Source organism: Lichenostomus cassidix, chromosome 2 (genome assembly GCF_008360975.1).
Source record: "Lichenostomus cassidix isolate B80296 chromosome 2, HeHo_3.0, whole genome shotgun sequence".
NCBI classification, from domain to species: domain Eukaryota; kingdom Metazoa; phylum Chordata; class Aves; order Passeriformes; family Meliphagidae; genus Lichenostomus; species Lichenostomus cassidix.
Genome location: NC_139482.1, coordinates 51,922,987 through 51,944,673, shown reverse-complemented (window position 1 = coordinate 51,944,673; position 21,687 = coordinate 51,922,987). Strand labels below are relative to the sequence as shown.

The following is a 21,687-nucleotide window of genomic DNA, read 5'->3' as shown; positions in this document are numbered from 1 at the left end:
GGTAGTCACTCTCCTATTTTCTCAAAACATTTGGGAAACCATTCTTTTAAATATTTGTTTCAGGTAGGAAGTATCAGTAATCAGTCTAGTGCTCACTATGCAATTTGAAGCCATGCAAAAATAACTCTCTGCTTTGTTAGCACTAGCAAAATGGTTAACCAGTTCTCTTCCTCTGGATCACGCTTACCTCTGTGCAACTTTGTGTTCTGTATTGTCTGCCATGAGTAAATCCAGCTTCTTGCTATCCTTTTGCCATCCCTCTGTGAATAGCATTGGTAATGGGAAAGAACCAACACAATATCTGCTTGGATTTTCTTTGTTTTCCATGTTGAATAGGAAAAATTACACAGAGAAATAATGAATTTCTTTTAACAAGTTTAGAAAAATATTATTTTTTGTTTGTTTTCAGCTTGGAAAAAAATTTTGGTTAGGGATGTTTAACATTTGGTGCTCAAAACTTCTTTGCCGTCTTTGTATTGCAATGAAAGGGAGACTTTTACATGCAGTGGATCTCATAAGGAGATCGCAGCTTTTTGTTTTAGAGAAATGGAAATGAAGTACACTTTGTATTATTAGTATTTAGAAGTAATGTAGCCATTACTTGTATTATGTATAATCATTTAGTATCATAGACAACATAATTAAAATAGTAAATTAATAGGAGTTGCCACCAGTAAGTACTTAGTTCAGTTTATTAAGCAATATGCCCTCTTTTGTTTTAAACCCAAAGAGCTAATGAGTGTGATAAATGTTATCATAAGTTATTAGGAAATGGTTTCTGCTGTAGATAATTGCTTTGCTTTTAGAAGAAAACATCAATATTGTATAAAATGCCAAGAATTAGAAGATCATGGATGGTATAAACACATCAGGGAAAGAAAAAGCTGCAGTATTATACATTTGTTATTTGTCTTTTTAATTTAAATGAAAAATGCAAGAATGAGTACAATTTAGGCACATTAATCCAGGTTCTAAGCCAGTATAAATCAATTTATCTCCAGTAATTGATCCAGTCTACAGTTTTAAATGGATAAAATAATATGATGTGTGCAGAGGGAAGAAAAAAGAAGTTAAAATTGATAAGGAAAAAATGGGAAACTGTATTTATTCTGTTGATGACATCTGCATCCAGATTTCTTGGACTTCAAATAAAATTTGGCTTTATTTGAAAATGCCAGAACACCCAAGCCATAATTCCATGGTAGGAAGAACTCTCCTGGTCACTATAGAACATCAGGAGTTTCTGCCTCTACAGAGTTACATTCTCAAATGCTCAGTTCTACTCTTGTGCTTCATTAATTGATACAGATTAAAAATAATCCAACTGTGTCTGGTTTTGTTTTCTTTACCATACAAGTCCCCAAAACCTTGGACTTGTCAAAAGCAATGCAAATGAAGGGCAATGCTGGATTGGGATATCAGATTTCTCTAAAATCGGCCATGGGGGGAGCAAGAATGGACCTGGGTGACTGAACCAAACCATCAGCTGTTAAAAACTGCTGTGGTCATGTTATATTTAGGAACAGCAGCAGACTTGACACAGAGTTTCATAACCTACAGTTCAGGAAACCATTCAGCTCATGCACTGCTGTGGTAAACACTGCACCACTGACCATAAGGACATCTGTCAGTTTGCCAGGAGGCTTGCCTTGGGAATGCCAAGGTAGGTGAATTGGGCAGGTGGTGACTTTTTCTATCATCGCTTTTGCAGCTGTTACTGAAAGGTTAAATAATATACTGTGCTTGCCACTACATTAATAAGATTTTGTGGCTTGTTTTTCTGTCCAGAGATCAGGAGGGAAGGTTCCCTTTCTCCTGTGAATTCTCAAAAAATCACCTTGTTGCTGCAGTCTCCAGCTGTGAAGTTCATCACCAATCCTGAGTTCTTCACTGTGCTGCATGCAAACTATGTGAGTAAATATGATTTGCTCTCTTGCCCTACTGATTTCTGATTCCCAATGTTGTGCCCCAGACCTTCAGGGAGAATGCACAGTGAATCTGAATTGTGTGACTTGGGGCTCAGTTGTTCATTCTGAGCACCAGCCCAGGCTGGGGACACTACAGGCAGGCTGCTCCAAGGAGGCTCTTGCTGGGATTCTGCCTCACACAGGAGATCCCATGGTACAGAGAAGCTCATTAATATTGCCCTCCCAGAACAAGCAGGAACCCTTGGTTTCAGCTTGGTTTATTCTGTTGCTTCAGGGAATGAAGTTGTTGCCTTTTGAGCCAACATCCTGAGAAATCTTACTCAGATACCACTAAGTCTCAGGGAAATAGAGGGAAAAAAATTAACTCTTGCAATTTGCATTCCCAAAAAGTGGGCAAGCATAATTGAGTGAAAGAAATACTGGCTTGAGTCAGTGTCACTATTTTGGAAAAAGCACAATTAAAAACAAATTTTCAAAATTCAAATAACTTTTGTTTTTATCAGTGCAGAAAACCATACATTTTTTTGCAAACCTGGAGTGGAGTGGAAAAAAATGTAATATCAGAAGGAAGCAGATAGGGAAATCCCACAGGAGATGCAGTCTGAGTTGGCCATAATTGGAATGTAGTTCAACAAGGCATCCACACATGACTTCTGAATATTTGGAAAGTCATCCTTTTGGGGTAGCAATTACCTTTCTTTTGGAGAGGAAAAGAAAGTAAAACACTTCGAGAGTTGCCTCAGCATAGGTTTTTAGCTAACTACAGACATCAGGTTTTGGCTGTGGCATTTTGTGGATTGAAGCCAGCTGTCCATCTCCAAGCATCTGCCAGAGATTATCACCCATGAGATGCTGTCTAGCAAGGATACATTAACTCATCTGACATTCCCTGAACTAGATTATGGAGTGCAGGTAATTTCTTCCATTGACAGGGTGATACATGATGATTTATAGCTGGGAGCAATATAATTTTCAATCAGCATAGTTGTTGGAAAAATGGGCAACTGATTCCATAGTTGTATAAGGAACAGTTCACAAGAGACTAAATCCCCATTTTATTATCACTGAAATTAAAAAAAAAAAATACAAGAAGAGGCCTTCAGTTTTGTCTTGTAAACTTGTCTCTAATATGAGAACCAGAATAATCTATTGAAACATCTGTCAAATGGTCATACAGATTCCACTTGTACAGGAATAGTGGCCCTCATAACTTCTGCCTTAAAATGAGTGTAATATTTAACCACAAGCCCCTATTACAATTTCAAGCTATTAGTTATGCCAGGGAAGTTGGGATTGGAAAATATTATCCAGCAGTTAGAATTAAAAGGGAACAGCTCTCATTTTTCAGGTATTTTATTTCCATAAAGAGATAAAACTAGATTACACTTCTTGTTTCCCTAATGCTGCTTAGAAATAATCAAGACAGTCAATCATACATTAGATCAAAATACAACTTTTTTTATATAGTAGGCTGGGATCTTAAAAATCTGTGACCATGAAGCTTTCCTGGGTTATAAGCAGATCGTATCTTCAGGGCAGAGATCATATCTCTGTGATTTCATAATGTTTACCAACGCTTGCCATAATTAGGGACCCTGTGCTACAGGGACTGTTCTCAGTGGTGCCACCACAATAAATCCTTACATAATAAAGATAATGCTTGTAGATGTTTTTATTGCATTACAGTGGTTAAAATGCACTAAATGTACATACAAATTGAAAATTCAAAGCTGTTGGGTCAGATTCTCTGGGCATATTCCAAGTCTGCACACTGGAGCTCACTTCACTGGAGGCAGGAGTCCTCCAGTGATCCTTTGTTGCTCTAATGAGTAATTCAATCCTTTGGGCTGACCAGCAAACCAAGGCACTCATTTTCTCTCTAGTGAAAAGCTCAGGAGATTTTTGTGAAGTTTTCTACTCTGTCTTGAGGAGCTTTTTCCCTGAAGTGAAATATTCCAAGAGTAGCCTGTGGATGTGCCTGTGTGTTTTCAGCACAAGTACTATTTTGTGGTGCTCTGTCATTGAACACAACTGTGACAACAAATACAGTTCACTGGGGCCCCTATTCTGCAATCAGATCAGTTCACTTGAACTCACTTGAACTGCACCAGGCCACTTTCCCCTAAGAGGTGTATTTATTGTCCTTTGTGAGATACAACTTGCTGCCTGAGGGGCAGCATTCAGTTGAGTCATGGAAATGTCTCCCTCTGACAGGCTTTGTAGTCATTGCAGAAACAAATATTCAGTTCCAGGAAACAACTTACATTCTCTAAAAATAGATGATTAGACAATTAAAAGTTTCTGTTCCTGTCCTGTGGCTGTATAGTCACTATAAATGAGGTAGCAAGCTCAGGTGGAGACATCTGCACTGGGGTCCTGTTAAGTTCATGAGTCCTATCACATGCATCTTGATTTCAATTATAGCATAAACACATGTTCATGGCTGTCTTTGCATCTCTGTGGCACTGTCCAGGCACACAAGCAGTGTTTCTGTTGACCAGTAAAAGCAATGAAAGGGGCACAACCACATGCACCTTCAGTGTGTGATATTTCAGCTGACCATCCTTTTGAAGTGCATTAAAAAGGCATTTCTTGCACAATCTGTGGATAATGTGTGGGATGTTTCACTTTCCAGACTGTATTTCATAACTCTACATATGCATGTAAAATAGTCATTCAAATCAAAACAATGAGATGGAAATATTTCTTGGTTCGAACAGAATTTGTTTCAGTTCTTTGGGCATATGTCCAATGAAAAAACCAAATATGTTGTTTTGACACCAGAATTTGTTTTCTGTACTTCTCTTATCCATCTCAGAGTGCCTATCGAGTCTTCACCAACAGTACCTGCTTGAAGCATATGATTCTGAAGATTCGTAGAGATGCTCGTAATTTTGAGCGATATCAGCACAACAGAGACCTGGTAAATTTTATCAACATGTTTGCTGATACCCGACTGGAGCTTCCTCGTGGCTGGGAGATAAAAACTGACCAGCAGGGCAAGGTAAGAGGGCCAGCAAAACTAATCACTTGTTTAACACAGCACATCAGGCTACATGATTATTACAAGTTCCTTCCTTCTTGACTCAAAATCAGGGAATGTTTGGTTTAAACAACACAAGCAGCAAGGAGAGTTGTTTTAGAAGCAGAAAAAAGCTTCAATGTTTCAAAGCATTTTTAGCTGTCTGTTGAATATTGTGCCATAGCCAAAGCAGCATTGGACTGACAACAAAGTTTGAGCCAGAGTAGATCTGTTGTGACAGCAAATTTGACTTGGTGTCTCTACCTCGAATGAAGCCTTGCTAACTGACTTCTGGAACCACCAAATCAGTTAAAGCAGTGTTTCCCAATAATATTATTCTCTCCTGTCTTGTTTACATCATGATTTTGACCTTCATAGCTTCAGGTATTTTCCAAGAGCTATTCTAGCTTTGAGTAAGCCAGTCCTGTCGTTTTCATGTACCTTCCATGGTCTGTACTTACCCAAGGTATTTCCAGCATACAATTGCCAGTGGTTTTCCTGCTGTGTTCCCACAATACCATCGCAGTGTTGGCAGCTTCTTATTAAAGAAACCATTGTTTGTGCCTTTGTTTTTCAGTCTTTCTTCGTTGACCACAATAGCCGTGCTACCACCTTCATAGATCCCAGGATCCCGCTGCAGAACGGGCGTCTCCCAAACCACCTGACTCACCGGCAGCATCTGCAGCGACTTCGTAGCTACAGCGCTGGAGAGGTAACTGTTCTCATAGCAGCTCAGGAACTTTTGACAGCAGTCTTCTCTAGAATTATAAGCACGTCATATTCTAAAAGCATTGAAACAGACTGTCTGTGAATTTTTATCTTCCAAAGACAGTAAAGGATTTTTTTCTTTCTGAAGTGTTTGCTGGTACTGGAGGTTTGTATTTTGATGGTTTTCAGAATAAAATAATAAGTGAAGTATAACTGAAGTGATGATAAAATAGATTTTAAAAGATGAAACCATATTTGACATCCTGGTCTTGCTTTACTTAAGTCAGTCATTATTTTTATAGCCTCAGAAACACGTACCTCCTGTGTGTCTTCAATCCGCACTGTGACCTGTGTTCTGAAAAGATAGACTCCCTAGAAATAGTGCAGTAATGTATGCTGAGGTTTGCTCTCCTAGCTTTCAGTCACATCAAATACTTTTCCTGTGTTTCATAGGCATGACTTTTATCACTGAGAGCCATGGACAGGATTGAAAGAAGCCTAAATATTGTGTTTGGATTGTGGATTTAAGTAGGAAAAAGTATCAGCAGTCAGGTGCTTCATATAGCAAGTCCATACAGTTGAAGATTTGTAAAAACTGTTGCTGAACAGAACTAGAGGTGAACTATGGCAAAAGGATCTTTCTTTCCACAAAAATATCCAGAGGAATGCTTGTGAAATTTCCATCAAAATTTATTGCCACAGGACCAGTCTGAATACTTCTTGCCAGCTGGTGTTTGGATCAGGAGCTGTCCAGGGTGTGAGGTCAGTTCTTCAGGACCAAAAGCAGACCAGGCATGAGTAGCTTGGGCATGTTTCCTCCATCTTGGGTGAATACAGCACCATATTTTCTGAAGATAGAAATGTATCAATGGATCTGTTTCAGTCATATCTTACTCCCCTCTGCCAGCAGCCTTCAGTTTAGTGTTGCTGTTGTGACTGAATTACTGGCATGACTGTGATAACCACCTGCAGGATGATTCATGCTTGGGCCTGTGCTTGCCTGAGGCTTGCTTACAAATTCACCATGTCAGGGACAGAAGCACCACTGAGCAACTTAGATGACCTAGCCCAAAAAAGACACTTGGTTTTGCCAGCACTGGCAAGGCTTTGCAAGAAACCGAAAATAATAAATATCTGTACTTACTAAAGGTAGGGAGTCAAAATTATTGAATACTTTTGGGTAATGATTCTCTGGGGAAATCATAAACTGTTCTTTGAGGCTGCTGTTTTGGCATGATCAGCCAATGAAATAGTCAATTCCCAGTGTTGGTGGCCCAGGTCCCACCGTGATTCTGCACACTTGTCATAGTCAAGCTTCCTTGTCGTATTGAAGTAGCTTCCCATTTGGAAGTGTCTGCTGCTCCACTGGAAGGACTCCCCTTGATTTCCAAGGACTTTGGATTAGTGCCTAAAAGTCCCTCATTTACAAGTAAAATATTCAACCCTTTGCATCTCAGTCCATTTTTTAAGAGCCTCATGTTCCGTGCCATTTCCTCCAAGTGCATTTGGATGTTCTTTGACCTATAAATCATGTCTGTAGACTCACACGTGGGGCTTTGTCCTGGCCATGTGTCAGCTGTCTGCAGTCTTGCTGGTTTCTTTGCTGAGCAGATGGTGTGGCCTCTGGAAGCTGTCGCCAGGACAGTATGAAGGACCACAAAGGACAACCCACCGGTTTTCAGTGTTATGTACATATGTCAAAGGAGCCTGAAGGACACCAGAATAGTGAAGTTGTAGGTAGCAGAAAGGGCATAGAAAAGAAGCAGGGTAAGGAAATAAAGGACCGCTACAAAAACTTCTGTTGTTCTATGTAGATTCCTGATATTAAATGGTATTATATATAAATTTGACAAAAATGCTACAGATTCTTTCATAAGCACTTCTTTAAGGGTTATCAGTCTTTTACAGTAGAAAGGAGGTTGTTGCTACTCTTGGTTATCTGATTTTTGGAAGAAAAGTTCAGGTAGCTGTAATGGCCATCAGTAAGTAAAAGATAGGTCACTATGTGATTCATTTCCCTCCACTGCTGCTATACGCAGGACAGCTCATAAGCACTTTCCATTCCATCTAAGGGACTTCCCATCTGCAGTGAAAATCAACATACATGATTAGAGGGTGCAGATTTTAAAGAAAGCAAGAGGAAGGAAGCAGGCATCCACAACAGAGAGGCAAGAGATGCTGGTTAGCAAGAAAAGCAGAGAAAGTACTAGAATATAGCAGTATATAAATCTCCTTACTAGATCCTTACCAGCAAACCACAACAAGCAAGTAGCAGGATTCAAATGGGCCTCTGAAATCCAGCAGTGATATAAACCCAGGAAAAGGTATTACATCTTGAAAGGCTCTTTGGGTAGTTTGGACTCTCCACTCTGGTTGCAACATCCTAGTATCAATTTCAAAGCTGTTAAACACTGACATAAATCTGTCAGATTACTCTGCACTACATGAATCAGGTCACTAAATCATTAGAGGGGTCACTTTTTATTTTTTATTAGAGAATAATGTGCTAATCAAAATAAAATTATTCAATTAGAAAGTCAAAGTAGACAAGATGATTGTGACTGAACACTAAATTGGAGCAATCAATTGTACTCTATTAGCTAAATGAATGGAAAGAGAATTGTTAGCAAAATGGAAGTTAATTAGACAGCTGGGAATCTTTGTGTTGTGTTGCCAGAGAAAAATTGTTTAGAAGTGTAAATGTACAAAGACTAAACACAGCATTAAGAATGCCTAGGGAAGGTGATGAAGAAAAGTACATCACCAGTTTATTATACTGAGGTGTGTACAGAACTGGATTCTTACAATCTAGATAACTTTAGCTGTTAAACTGGAACTGGGAAGATGGGAAGAAGGGAGTGAAGTTTTTTTTTCACAGGCCCTAGATATGTTCCCTTACAGAATTCTTGCTTTAGGAGAAATATGTCCAGGCACTGGAAGGCTAACCAAAAGAAATGGTGTCATGAGCAAGAGGAGGATCCAGGCCAGGGCTGGGCAGAAGTACCATACAGTTCCTAGTTGATGAGCAAATACCAGCTGGTGCTGCTATTTATGGGAGAAATACGTTTAACTCCTCTGTTACTCCTCCCTTTCTATCTTTCTATCTTCGGGTCAGTAAGTCTATGTGTAGCAACAAGGGCAAAAGATTTGTCATTGTCAAGGATGAGTCAGTGATCACCCTTACCCACCATCCACACTCCCAAGCACATCTGTTCTACAAGAAACTGAGAAACAGGCATCCTTGCCTGAGCTCCAGGGCTCCCTGGAAGTGCAGAAGTGGAGCACTACAATGCCTTAGCACTGTCTCAGCTCACTAATGAGCACATCCTCACTAGTACAGCTGGTCACAGGGCAGTGTGTGATCCTGGCTGTGCTGCCCAGGAAACAGCTGCCCCCACAGGGTCCTCGTGCCCACTGTGGCAATGGATCTTAGGGCACCTCTTGAACCTAAGCTTCCTCCCTGTGCCATAGCATGGCGTGAATGCCATAAAGGCCACATAGTGCTTGCTGGGGTGGATGCCTGGGACACAGGGGAAAAGCTGCCTAAGCCTGAGCTAAAGTGGCAGCATGAGTTGGCCTGTGGGGTTGTGAGGAGGAGGCAATGGCAGAAAATGGGTGCAAGTGAAGTCATAACTGAATGATGGAGTGAAACATTCACCATGCACTCTCACAGCAGTTTTGTGTTTTAAATTACAATATGGTTAATTAGAATAGCTAAGACTCTTCATTGTTTAACCTGTGTTGACACATATCAAGTGCATTGATTGGTATCTTGTTACACATAAACATTTTAAGCTTTACTGGTTCGAAAAAGCAGCTTGCCAGTCACATTTAGCTTCTCAGTTTTCGTTTATATCCAGTTGGAAGACCTGGCGTTTGGCTGTACCACTAAAAATGGGTTGGCACCGTTTGCTTGGATGCAGAGCTAAGCATTTAAAATACTGGACTAGGGACAATTTATTCCTGAAGTGGTTGCCAAATGCTACAATTTGTGCAGTGAGAAAGGAGCAGCTATTAGCCCAGTCGAGTGGCAGTTGGAATTCCTAATGCATCTTGTCCTGATACAGATTATCCTCACACTGTAGTGACAGGACAAGGGAAAGTTCAGTCTTTAAGCTGCAAGAGGGTAAGCAGAGATCAGATATTAGGAAAAAATTCTTCACTGTGAGGGTGGTGAAGCACTGGAACTGATTGCCCAGAGAAGCAATCTCTGGGCTCCATCTCTGGGCTCTGCAGCTCCATCCCTGGAAGTGTTTTAAGACCAGTTTGGAGGAGGCCATGAGCAACCTGGTCTAGTGTAAGTGTTCCTGCCAGTAGCAGGGGTCTTGAAACTATATTATTTTTAAGGTCCCTTCCAACACAAACCATTCTATGATTCCTCTGTTGGCCTCACGGTGACCATATTCTGGAGGAAAACACGAGAGACAGGTGGGCTCCTCCCAACTAGCACAAGTCCCGGAAGAGTTACCCAGCAAGTAATGCCTTAATGCAAACATTGCCAGACCTCACTGTTTGGCTTTAATATCCTTGTGTTATTAAAGCCAAACACTTCACTATCCTTGAAGTGTTTTCCCACCTTTTAAGGTATCTGCCTTCCTGACATGATTCCCTTCACTAGGCAGTGTATTTAGAACAGTGGCTTTCTTTAAGTGCCTCAGGTAAGGGGCAGTGATAAATTTCCTTCTTACTGCTCCTTTTATCAGCTCTTTGGATTATGTTCTTTTTTTCAGTGTATACAATTAAAATTCTATTTCTGGTTATGCAAATTAGGCAGCCTTCTGAGATGACACAGCCTTTTTCTGTGCTGCAGTCTACATGGATATACCTTCCTCATGTTATTTCCAGTATTAAATTTCCCTTCAACAATGCTGAGTGAACATGTTGCAGTGTTGCGGGGTTTTTTCTCTTTCCAAAAATATTGTTGTAAAAACCTTGAAGTAATGCAGTTATGCTAGAACAACACACTGTGTGATACTACGGAGATTTTATTTTTGTTGAACCAGAGAAGTCCATCACTGCAATACCTACACTAATGTGCACTTGCTTCTGGATTCTGGTGCCTTCACTGCAGCACTGAGGAGGTGTGATAGCTGTGGGTAATGGTGTACCTTCATTTGGAAGCACAGAATTACTTGCCTTTTTAAGTTAACTGAAGTATAAAGTTATAATTTTCATGCATGCTTTCTGTCATTCAGTAAGCATCATGGACCATTCTGAAGGATACAACAGTAAAGATGAGAAATCTTTTAACTGACTGATGAGCTACTGGTGGTCAGTTTTGATCATTTTTTCCTTTTCTCTGACATTGTAGGCCTCTGAAGTCTCTCGAAACAGAGGAGTGACTCTGTTGGCCAGACCAGGCAATAGTCTTGTAACAGCAATTCGAAACCAGCACCATCACGAGGCATTACCTCTGGGTAAGCCAAGTTTCTCTTTTCTTCTCAAAGCAATGCTCACAAAGGTGTGTTTTAGGACTTCTCTTTCATCAGCCGCATGCACTGCTTCATGTTGCCCTGTGCCTCACTGGCAGTGCAGTCAGTGTGGCCCTGCAGAGTCATGGTGACATAGCTAATAAAGCCTCTGATTTGTTTTTACCTTTTCCAGCTTACAATGACAAGATTGTTGCGTTTCTACGCCAACCCAACATTTTTGAGATGCTGCAGGAGCGTCAGCCCAGCTTGGCCAGAAACCATGCACTCAGGTACTGCTTTTTTCCAGACTGCTGCACCCTGCTTCCAGGAAGCATTTTTTGTAGTGGGGAAAACCAAATTCTAGTAACTGTAGGACAAAAACTTAACTTTGCCTACAATCATCACTTTGCTTTTCAGAAGATAGTGTTAAAACATTGTTTGGATGGAAGTCAGCAGCAAAACCCCAATAACTCCAGTAGAACCAGGATTTTACTTGGTGGTTAGATTCGCATACCTGTCACGGATATAGTCACCCTAGATTTTTTAAAGAAATGGGAGCATTATTGTGAAGTGGACTGTAATCTTGTCTTTAATCTTTCTCACTTGACTTAAAGGTAGTAATTTCCTAAGTAGTTAAATTGTGTCTTTCTTATGCCCATTCCTTTCCTACTAGATTTTTTAAGAACAAAAAAAAACCCCAGAACCAATCACCTGTAAAATTTAAACAAATTCAAATTCCAAAGTTTGAATTAACTGTTTTTGGCCAAGAGCATAAGCTGGTGTCAATCAAGTCAGCAATGCCCATATGCACCAGCTGAGAGCTTGACCAAGAGTTTAGGTTGTACTGTGCAGTCAGAGCTGTGGCTGCAGCACTGCTGAAGGAGGGAAGGAAGAGCAAGGGAAGGACCTTCAAATTCCTGCAGTATGCTTTCTGCCAGTACCCTTACTGACTCATCATTTACTTCTGAGATCCAAAGACTTCTTTGGGTGTAAGGATTAGAATTCCCTTCTAGAGGAATGGATACATGCAAATAAAATAAGAGAGATAGAATGAAAAATACTCTCAGTATTCAAGATGTACATTTCTGTAACAGAGAATTTTTTATCTTCACCATCAAATTATTCTGGACTGGGGTTTTTTTTCGCAGCTGTAACCTGAATTCTCATTTCCCAGAGAACAGATAATGCTTTATCTCCTTTTGAGCAGAGAACAAAATTGACCAGTGATAGGGACTAGACAGCTTAGCCAGTGAATAATGAGATTTGTAACAGGATATTGAGCCTTTTGCCTCCAGGTCATTGCTGATTATACCTTGGGCCAGGAGTGATCCAAGCTACTGTCTAATGCTCATGCAGCAGGTATTAAGCAAACTCCTGGGATCAAATGTCCATCTTTTATGGACCTTGGTTGCAAGGGTCTAGACCACATCCTTGACTTAAAGTAGAATATTTTGACTTAATACTAGAATAAAAGTATTTGGACACTGCCGTGTTTTAGAAACACACTGATAGGCTGAGGTGTAGATATGTATCTTCCATGATCCTAATCTGCTGGTAAGATCCTATCCTAAATTTCCCAGTCCTTACTAACAAAATATATGATTTTATACATGTAACACATTTACACTGTATAACCTCTGTGTGATCAATTAATATCAAGTATATGTTAGAGTGCTGTTTGCCAGACAAAAGGAGTGCCTGTCTGACAGAGGGAAAGGAATTGGTATTGTTGGAAATTCTGTTAACAAAAGGTGGTATGTTAATTGTAGACCTACACAAAAAATCTGTGGTTGGTGACCTGAAGTGTACACATGAAATTGGAGGGCTAAGAATCATTCTGTTTTCCAAAATAAGGAATCAAATCTCTTCCTTTTGGATCAGTAAACTGAGTGATAAAAATAGAATTTTTTTTGCAAGTTCGTTAGGGAGATTAGAAAATTAATCAGGCATATAGGATGTTTGCCATTTTTTAAAGGAGATAAACAGTAACTGGCAAATATCAAAGAATAACAACTTTGCATGGTACATGCTGTGAAAATGGCATGGGTTTTTTCTGGTTTTGTCTTTTTTTTTCTTCTCTTCTTCATAATATCACTTATGTTTCAGGGAGAAGATCCATTACATTCGGACAGAGGGTACACATGGGCTTGAAAAGTTGTCGTGTGATGCAGATTTAGTAATTCTGCTGAGGTAATCAATTTGATCAATAGCATAATGTCATTACTTACAGTACCAGAGAAGCTATCTGGCTCTTTCTCAGGATAATTGAAAAGATTTTGTTGAATCAGGTCATACTGATAGCCATCCAAAATGATTCAGCCAGAGTATATCTGTCAATTTGTGCTTCCTGGAAGGCAGCCTCCATCAGTACAGTAAATCCAGCCAGCTCAGTCAGTATGGCTGTTACCATCAAGCAGCAGTTAAAAAAGAATCAGGTCCAAAAGTTTCCTTTTAATGGAAAAAAATCTTGTTTTTTAAAGAAAGAAAAAACAAAAGAGAGGAAAACATCCCTTGTCTTTCTCAGTACAATGATGTAACTGCTCATGAAATTGATAGTTTTGCTGCAGCAGTGCTGCCACACATGCATGAAACCTCAATGCCCAGTGCAGTGAGCGTTGTTTGGATAACGCAGATAAAGCTTCAGTTTTCACTGGAACCAGGGAGCTTGGCCTTTAGGTCCTACTTCTCCTCAGCACACATAAGGACTTACTTTATCGTCTTGGTCTGAGATGGGAAATGTTGTGTTACCCAAGTGGGTTTGGTGTGCTGTAGTAGCACACGCTAATGCAAGAAGCTTACGACTTACTCTCGTCATTTTAATTTGAGCAGTCAAAGCACTGAACTACATGAAAATGAGCTGAGAAAAACAGGAGTCAGAGTGTGCATCTTTACTTCTCTTTGCCAACATGTTGAAGATGTTCCTGTTTGCTACATAGCCTCACATCTTTCCTCTCCATCGGTGCCCTGAGCCATCATGTTAGCATGAAACATCTATTAAAATTCATTTTGTTCTTCATTACTAGTGACCAGGCTGTCTTTGGGAAACCTATGGATTTTTTGAATCCATGAGTTCACAGATGCACCCAAACATCTGACACAGTGGACTGGTACCATACTACATATTTACATTCCTTCATGTGATAATTGTGATCTAAATCTCTCCCTATTATTTTTCCATTCAGCCTTTTTGAAGAGGATATTATGTCCTACATACCACTGCAGGCTGCCTTCCATCCAGGTTACAGTTTTTCTCCTCGCTGCTCACCCTGTTCATCACCCCAAAATTCTCCAGGTAAGGAGATGGGGAAATTAAGACAAGATCTCATGTTTGTGCTATTTCTCCCAGTAAATAGAAAGGGGAAGATTCAGAGCCAGCATCAGCTGTCAGCCTGCTAATTCCAGTCGTACTCTGAATCTGATCCCAGCTGCTTCTTTTGCTGGATCAGTTTCCACTGCTGCTATGCATGTATTGAAGTATTAGCAATAGCTGAAACACAGATCAGAAATTGCCCATAAGGAAGAAGGTATTTTTCTGCTTTTTATGTTGTTGGAAAGGATTAGGATACAAGAATGGTGTACTCCAAGCATAAGTCACTGACATGGAAGCACATTCATATTATGTGACAGCAGCAAAGAGCACCTTCCAAACTGAAGGTGTATTGCACTACATCCAGTACCCCAGTAAAGTTCAGTCTCCTCCACTCAATGATCCAAAAACTTCTCTTCTTCCCAAGGCACATCTATTTTAAGACCTGAGGGGATCATCTCCGTCATCTAGCCTGACCTCCCGTATTGAGCCCATTAGCTTAGGTTTGACAGGAAACATATTTTCCAGAAAGACATGCTGTCTGAGAAGGTTATTTCCAGCTGTGCTATGTCTCTGTAGTTGTTGTTTATGCTATAGAAATTTGAGGAGCTAATGTCTCCCTTTTGCCAAGATACACAACCCCCACCGCAGTCTCACTACATGGCTGTGTCCAGTGGCCATTTTGAGAGAATCAACAGAAATGTGCTCTGAAGAAATCCATTTTTGGCTCAGCTTTTTGGACATTCATTTAAATTATCTGATTTCAAACAAAATTAATGGACAAGAGAAATTCAAATGTTGGATATGGCTGTGGAAAATGGAAAGGTTTTTTGACATGAAGAAGTTAAATGCTAAACCCTTTTCCTACAGAAGGACAGTGTTCTGTCAGAACATCCTATTTTTATTAATGAGTTTTAACACCATTGTTAATACAGTTCCCCTCGTCTACATCAGGGTAGGTCATAAGCAACTCTCCTACAGGACAAAAATCCAAATATTTGGCTCAAATGTGACTTAGGAGGCTGATCTTGTGAAAATGCAAGAAGGGCAAATACTGATTTCCAGCAGCACACTGTCTTCTTGCATATTTCTGTCCTGGTTATAGAGCCCATGAGAGCACCCCTTCTGATATGTCCTGGGGGAAAACAAAGGCTAACAGAAGAAAGAAGTGTTGCAAGGGATTCTCTCTGCACTGCATGTAAATATGCCTTTCTGTTTTACCAGCAGAGACAGTAATGTCCTTCCCTCGTGGCAGCCATGATACTATGGGCTCCTATTAGATATGATGGGGTATTTTTTCTTTCCTGTGGAGCATTTTTCTGCCAGATTTCTCATAAAAGGACTTGCAGGGGGCAGTGTTTGTCTTTTGTAATGACATAGGGAAATGGGATTTCATGAATACATTCTTTGGCCCTTTATGGCATGGCAGTTGTTTATACAAAAAGAATAATCAGCTGCTTTGAGAATGCAGCCTTCAAATCAAAACAGATTCAAAACTGCTAAAAAATCTGCTGTATGCGTGAATCATAATAGAGAAACATAGCATTTCTAGCTGACAGAAATCCGTTTTGATGCCACAAAGAGATTTTGTGTTGATAGCTGGAAGTGTTTAATACACAGTCACATTAACACAGGGAAACCCGATTCCCAGCTTGCCTGGGGTGAGAAGCATTGCTCTGAGTTTCAGAGGTTCAATCCTGCCAACTAAGGAGACCTCCTATACAATGCAGAGGAGAGAGATCTCGTAACATTGCAAAAGGAAAAAAAACCTAAATGCCACTGACCATGAGAGGCAGATATGCATGTCAGTCTTTCTCATGCATTTCTAATCCTTCAGTTTCCGTTCAAATCAGCTACAGCTAAAAGCTGAGGCAATACAAGGGCACACACAAGGTGAGCTTAACAGTACTTTTAGTGAAGAAGATACAGTCCCTGGAAGTTCATTGCAATCACTGTATTACAGAACTTGCAAGTCTATTGATGCCAGGTAGAACAAAAATAATACTGAGTGCACTGTATACCTGTAAAAAGTTCCTAACACATTTATTAACCAGTTCTGTCTGGAAACATAAGCTGCATGGTTTGGAAGAATGTCAAGCCCCTTACACCTTTGGATGTGGTTCATTTTCCCTCCAGGGCTGCAACGAGCAAGCGCAAGAGCACCTTCTCCATACAGGAGGGACTTTGAAGCCAAGCTGCGCAATTTCTATCGAAAACTTGAAGCCAAAGGGTATGGGCAAGGTCCAGGGAAAATTAAGTGAGTATTAAAATCACTCAGTGAGTCTAACGTGGCATAACTTTGTCTTTTGTCTTTCGTTATCCATGAAGACAGTGATAGGTAGTGGAAAACACCCTGGAGATTGAATTTTGTACATAACCATCAGGGCAAGATAAGATCTTCTCACACCCTGCGAAAGAGTGACCTTCAAGAAGCTTTTGTGTGGAAATTTTACTTCTTAGACATTCATATTCTCTTACACTCCCATTTCCTACCTATTTAACAAGGATGTTCATATTCCTACCTATAATTTGCTAGCGAGAGAATTATCCTTTCAGGCAAACATACACCAGATATTATATAAACAACTCTATCATTGTAATGATGCGATGACTCCACATTCTATGGATCTCCATATCAGTATAACTCAGGACCAGAACATTATCCTACAGAAGTTAGTCTGTACACGCAGGTTTAACTTTCCATAGCTCTTTGTGATGGTAGCCCTCCTGGATTTGTAGTGGAGAGATTTATGGAATTCTTCATGTATTTTGGGGTTCTCTGTCATTTGGTTATGGAGTTTCTTTCCATACACCTTGTTAGTTGGCCTTTGAGTCAGTGTACCTACTTGTGCTCAATCTAGTTATCCAACTTTGCCAAAGGACTGTGTGTTTCTAAGGTATTTCCTGGGCATCTGGTTGAATTTATGCCTCAGGCTGGCTTCCTACCAAATGACATCTGTTGTAGAAAAAAAAAAGTATGAAGCCAACTAATTTGTTCCAGCCAAACGTCATCATCAAAATAACCCTGCAGAGCTGAGGAGTCCTAGCTGGTGGTTACCCATTTTGGTGTCCTAAGTGGACAAGGCTAAATGGGTCCAAGGCAGACATGAAATATATTGTAGGTCTGTCTTAAAATGTCCATGAACATGTGAACAAGAAGGATTTCTTGCACAGATGGTGTTTAAAAGTACTATTCATTAAGTTGTTTTAGAGATTAGTAAGGGAGTGAGAGATGTGTGGAACAAGCAGAGGCTGATACTCCCTTTGCTTCCCCTGCCACAGAAGCAATATTTCCATGGACATTCACTGGATTAAATCCAGGAAGTTTTTGGGGCCAATTCCAGAAAGCTGTGACTTCATATACACAGGAAAGTCACAGCCCCCTCTACCATATAAAGTTGTACATATGGATTGTTGCAGAGAATCTTAGCAGTAGAGCAGCACTTTGAACCTAATCATGGCATAGTGAAGAAATTCATCTTAGAGGCACATAAAAAAGCCTGATGAAACAACTCCTGGAAACTCACAATACTCAAGTAGCACATGCACCAGCAGAGGCCATTTTATTAAGTTCTCTGAGAATGAATCTCTCTCTTTAGCAGCTGTTGTTTACCCTCAGCCTCACAAGCTCACACAAGACTCAATCATTAGATCTTTATTTCTGCCACCCTTTGCAGGTTAATTATACGGCGTGACCACTTGCTGGAAGGCACCTTCAACCAGGTAATGGCATATTCACGCAAGGAGCTCCAGCGGAACAAACTCTACGTCACGTTTGTCGGCGAGGAAGGGTAGGGAACCACAGAATGCTCTCGCTTCTGAAGTAGCTGTTACATTGCAAAACACCAAGTTGACTAAGGCTGAGCCTCTCTTGTTATGTAATGTTTCTTGGGTTTTGTTTTACCTCTGAGTACGTGATTCATCTTAATGAACTCAAACATTTGTTAAAAATAACAATAATGCTTCATTTTCCTATAACACCTTCCATCTATATGTCTCAAAGTGACAATTTAAGTGGTTAAATCTAATGTCATCTTGTTTGCCATAGATATTTTGACAGGCTGGGAGGGAAAACTCAACTATAGACCAATGTTTACCCACTGAATCAGTCTCAGGACTATCATTAAAGACCAGGCCTTTATGCACTTTGTTACTCTAACTCTTCACAATAGATCTGGTTTTACTTCAAAAATGTTTGTTTTGCATGCCATCTAATGATCATTGGTTATCCATATGCAGGTTTCTTGTTTCCATCTTAAGTGAGAAACACAAATGCTGTTTAGTCCTTAAAATCTAATTCATGCCGTTGGAATCTGAAAGCAATAGAAGTCTCTTGAGAAGACCTTTTCTCAGGAAACTTTCTACTAGTGTTACAATCCATGAGCCATTCTTGTATGATTAAAGCCAGCCCCTGACCTTTTTTTTCAAATGTAAACACGACCTGTCAAAGCCACCTTCGCTCACCTTAAGAGCTACATTGTAATTGAGGCTTAATCCACATGCTTTTATAATGGAAAGACATGTTTCTAGTGCGCCATATTACAAAGACATGAAATTGCACTTCAGTAGCTTTGCATGAAAAGTTTTTTTTTTTTCAAAAAAACCCATGGGCAGGATTTCAGTTCCAAAGGTACCAGACAGTAGCTGAGGCAACTCTAAGCATGTCCAGCAACTGCTGGCACTCTCAGCTCTAAGGTGTCATGGAAAGTGAAGGGCTTCTACCAAGCTGAGCTCTTCTCGAGACAGGTTATGTCCAGTGGAAAACCGAAGTTGCCAGTCTCAAAGAGAGTCACTCAGTGACCTCAGAAATGGGAGGCTTTTTCACTCTTACTTTTTATTCTCTATGTATTCAGTATTGTGTAGCAGAGGTCATCTTTCACAGCTGGTTTTGCCTCTGGCCTGCAAGTAAAGCATCAACATGTAGCACACTTCAGTTGGTGTTTTTGGAATAGCATTCTGGAATGCTAATACCAGCCAAAGTCATATTGTTTTCTATGTGACATGGTGTCCTCAGGAGAAATTACAAACCAATTTAATGTGCAAATTCACTCACTCTTCACTGGTTCATTTACATCTGAAGATACATTCCTCCAGGGTTTCTGCTGCTGAATGCTAATATACATTCTGCTGGAGGGACTCCAAGATGCCAGTTCCCTACTGAAGAGTTGATGCTGTATGGGCACAGCTTCTCACATTTCAAAGAAAAAGGACATTTATAATGAACTATAAATGCTTTATGATGAGTTAGTGTGTGGCCTAGAAATGCAATAGCTAGTCTCCCATTGGAGGCTTTTGAATATAGAGAAGTGTTGTTTGTGGTTCTTTACTCCAGCCATTATCAGGCGTAACCCAGTATTTTGATGTCCATAGAACCAGACCTGTTCCATGGCTACACTACTGCGTGATGTGGGCTTGTTAACATCCTCTTTTGCAGGTGTGGCTTTAGTCTCATCACATAATCCTAGAGCTAAAAATCCTCAAACAGAGAAGTACTGGATCTCCAGACATAAAACACAGGAAGATGGGCCCACCTGCCTTTGTCATCTTTCTAGTTGCACAAATCATTCATTCAAGCCCTTTCACTTATGCTTCTATAACTGCAAACGTAGTACAGAGCATTCTGATCCAGTTGCAGAGCTTTCCACTTACTTTACATTTGTTAAGTACAAGGAGCAGTGTCTACCTTGCAAAATCTTCTGGCACATATTATGTATGGATACAGATCAATTCTTCGTACTGCTACGTGTAGGTTTTTTTAGATTGGAAAACCTGACCACCATTATTAGAGAATGATCTGGTTTTAATAAATCCATCTCAGTTTCATTTAATGTATTCAGGAAAAAATTTTGGTCTTGTTTTCCATTTTTTTTCCAAGTTGAATTTAAAAGATTAAAGGAAAAAAGAGGCTCTCTACAGAGCAAATTCATACAACAGCAAAGCATATCTTAAGATGTACCACATAAAAATACCAGAAAGGTAGAAGGGCTTGGATGGAACAAGCAAGGTGTCATTATTCTGTCCTGAGAGACACAGTTCTGCTGGGACTTGGTCTTGTTCAGCATAAACCTTTAGGTTATACCTATAGCTAAGAAAGCATCCTTGGGGCTAGATTTAGGTACATCTCAGTGTAGGAGAGTCAGAGCAATTTCTGCTATAGGCCAGACTGTCTGGTCTGTGACCCCAGGTGTCCATCAGCAGTTCAAACCCACTCACTAAAAAGCTACCCCTCTGCTAACCAGCCAGCTGAGGCAAGGCTGAGCCTTGTACCTCCAGTTTTCTAAGCTTTTGGAACAAAGGAAAATAAACTACTTAAGGGATTCCATATGTCACGATTCCTCACACATCAGCCTGGATATTGGTGATGTATTAGCACTGCAACTTGTTCAGGACTCAGAATTAAGTTTTGAGAGGGGAGATAAATCATGTTAGAAACACTTGACTGCACAGGCTGCTGTGTTAAGACAGCAGCCAGTGTAGGCAGACTCAGGAAATCCACTCAAATAGTAAGGAGCCTCATTTTATCTTTTCTACCTTTTCTTTTCCAGGTTGGACTACAGTGGCCCCTCCCGAGAATTCTTTTTTCTTCTGTCTCAGGAGCTCTTCAATCCCTATTATGGGCTGTTTGAGTATTCAGCCAACGACACCTACACTGTACAGATCAGCCCCATGTCTGCCTTCGTTGAAAATCACCTGGAATGGTAGGAAGATTTTACGCAGAATTTAATAACCATTTCAGAGCAATAAAAAATGGAAAAGGAAAACAAAAGATGCCAGTTTAGACTGGAGTACATACAAATATTGCTTCTTCTCTGAAGAAGTGAGGAAGAAGGTTGTGAAAAGGAAAAGAGGGGGTAAGCATAAATACAAGACCAGGCTCTGAAAAAGCAGTTGTGATGAAGTACTACTATTAAAATGGCCTGCTGACATTACTTGGGACTTGATGTCAGTGTACTTCTGTGTGACTGTGAAAAGGACAGGCAGAAGAACTCTGCTTAATCCAGGCTTCATCTCCTTGGTCCCTTTCTAAGAAGAGCAAGTGTGGCCTTTCTGTACATCACACAGCATTGTGCTTGGAAGCTGTACAGTGTTCTCTGAGAGCCACGTTGCTTCTCTGTACCTACCACAGGTCTCAAAAAAGGCCCAGTAAAAGCAGTTTCCTTATTCTTCCCTGACGTAGTGTCCCTGCTTTTGTGGGGCAAGGCCAGCAGAGTGAGCGGATATTTTACCTCACTAAGTATGTGTGTAAACAGACAAATTGCTGATCTTTCTTTATCAAAAATTATGAAAACATTTTTGTGATCTCCTCATTTT

General features: G+C 40.3%; 1 protein-coding gene across 6 annotated transcripts in view; it reads left to right on the top strand.

Annotated features, from left to right (window-relative positions):
* Window positions 1-21,687, top strand: part of HECW1 (HECT, C2 and WW domain containing E3 ubiquitin protein ligase 1) — a 250,791-nt gene that overhangs the window by 198,097 nt on the left and 31,007 nt on the right. For all 6 annotated transcript variants that reach the window (XM_085051546.1, XM_085051545.1, XM_085051541.1 and 3 more), the window contains 10 exons: window positions 1,789-1,910; window positions 4,747-4,932; window positions 5,528-5,662; window positions 10,970-11,075; window positions 11,263-11,359; window positions 13,176-13,259; window positions 14,252-14,361; window positions 16,513-16,633; window positions 18,054-18,167; window positions 20,922-21,074. In XM_085051546.1, coding sequence (XP_084907672.1) covers window positions 1,789-1,910; window positions 4,747-4,932; window positions 5,528-5,662; window positions 10,970-11,075; window positions 11,263-11,359; window positions 13,176-13,259; window positions 14,252-14,361; window positions 16,513-16,633; window positions 18,054-18,167; window positions 20,922-21,074 — 1,228 coding nt within the window. The remainder of the gene's footprint in view (window positions 1-1,788; window positions 1,911-4,746; window positions 4,933-5,527; window positions 5,663-10,969; window positions 11,076-11,262; window positions 11,360-13,175; window positions 13,260-14,251; window positions 14,362-16,512; window positions 16,634-18,053; window positions 18,168-20,921; window positions 21,075-21,687) is intronic.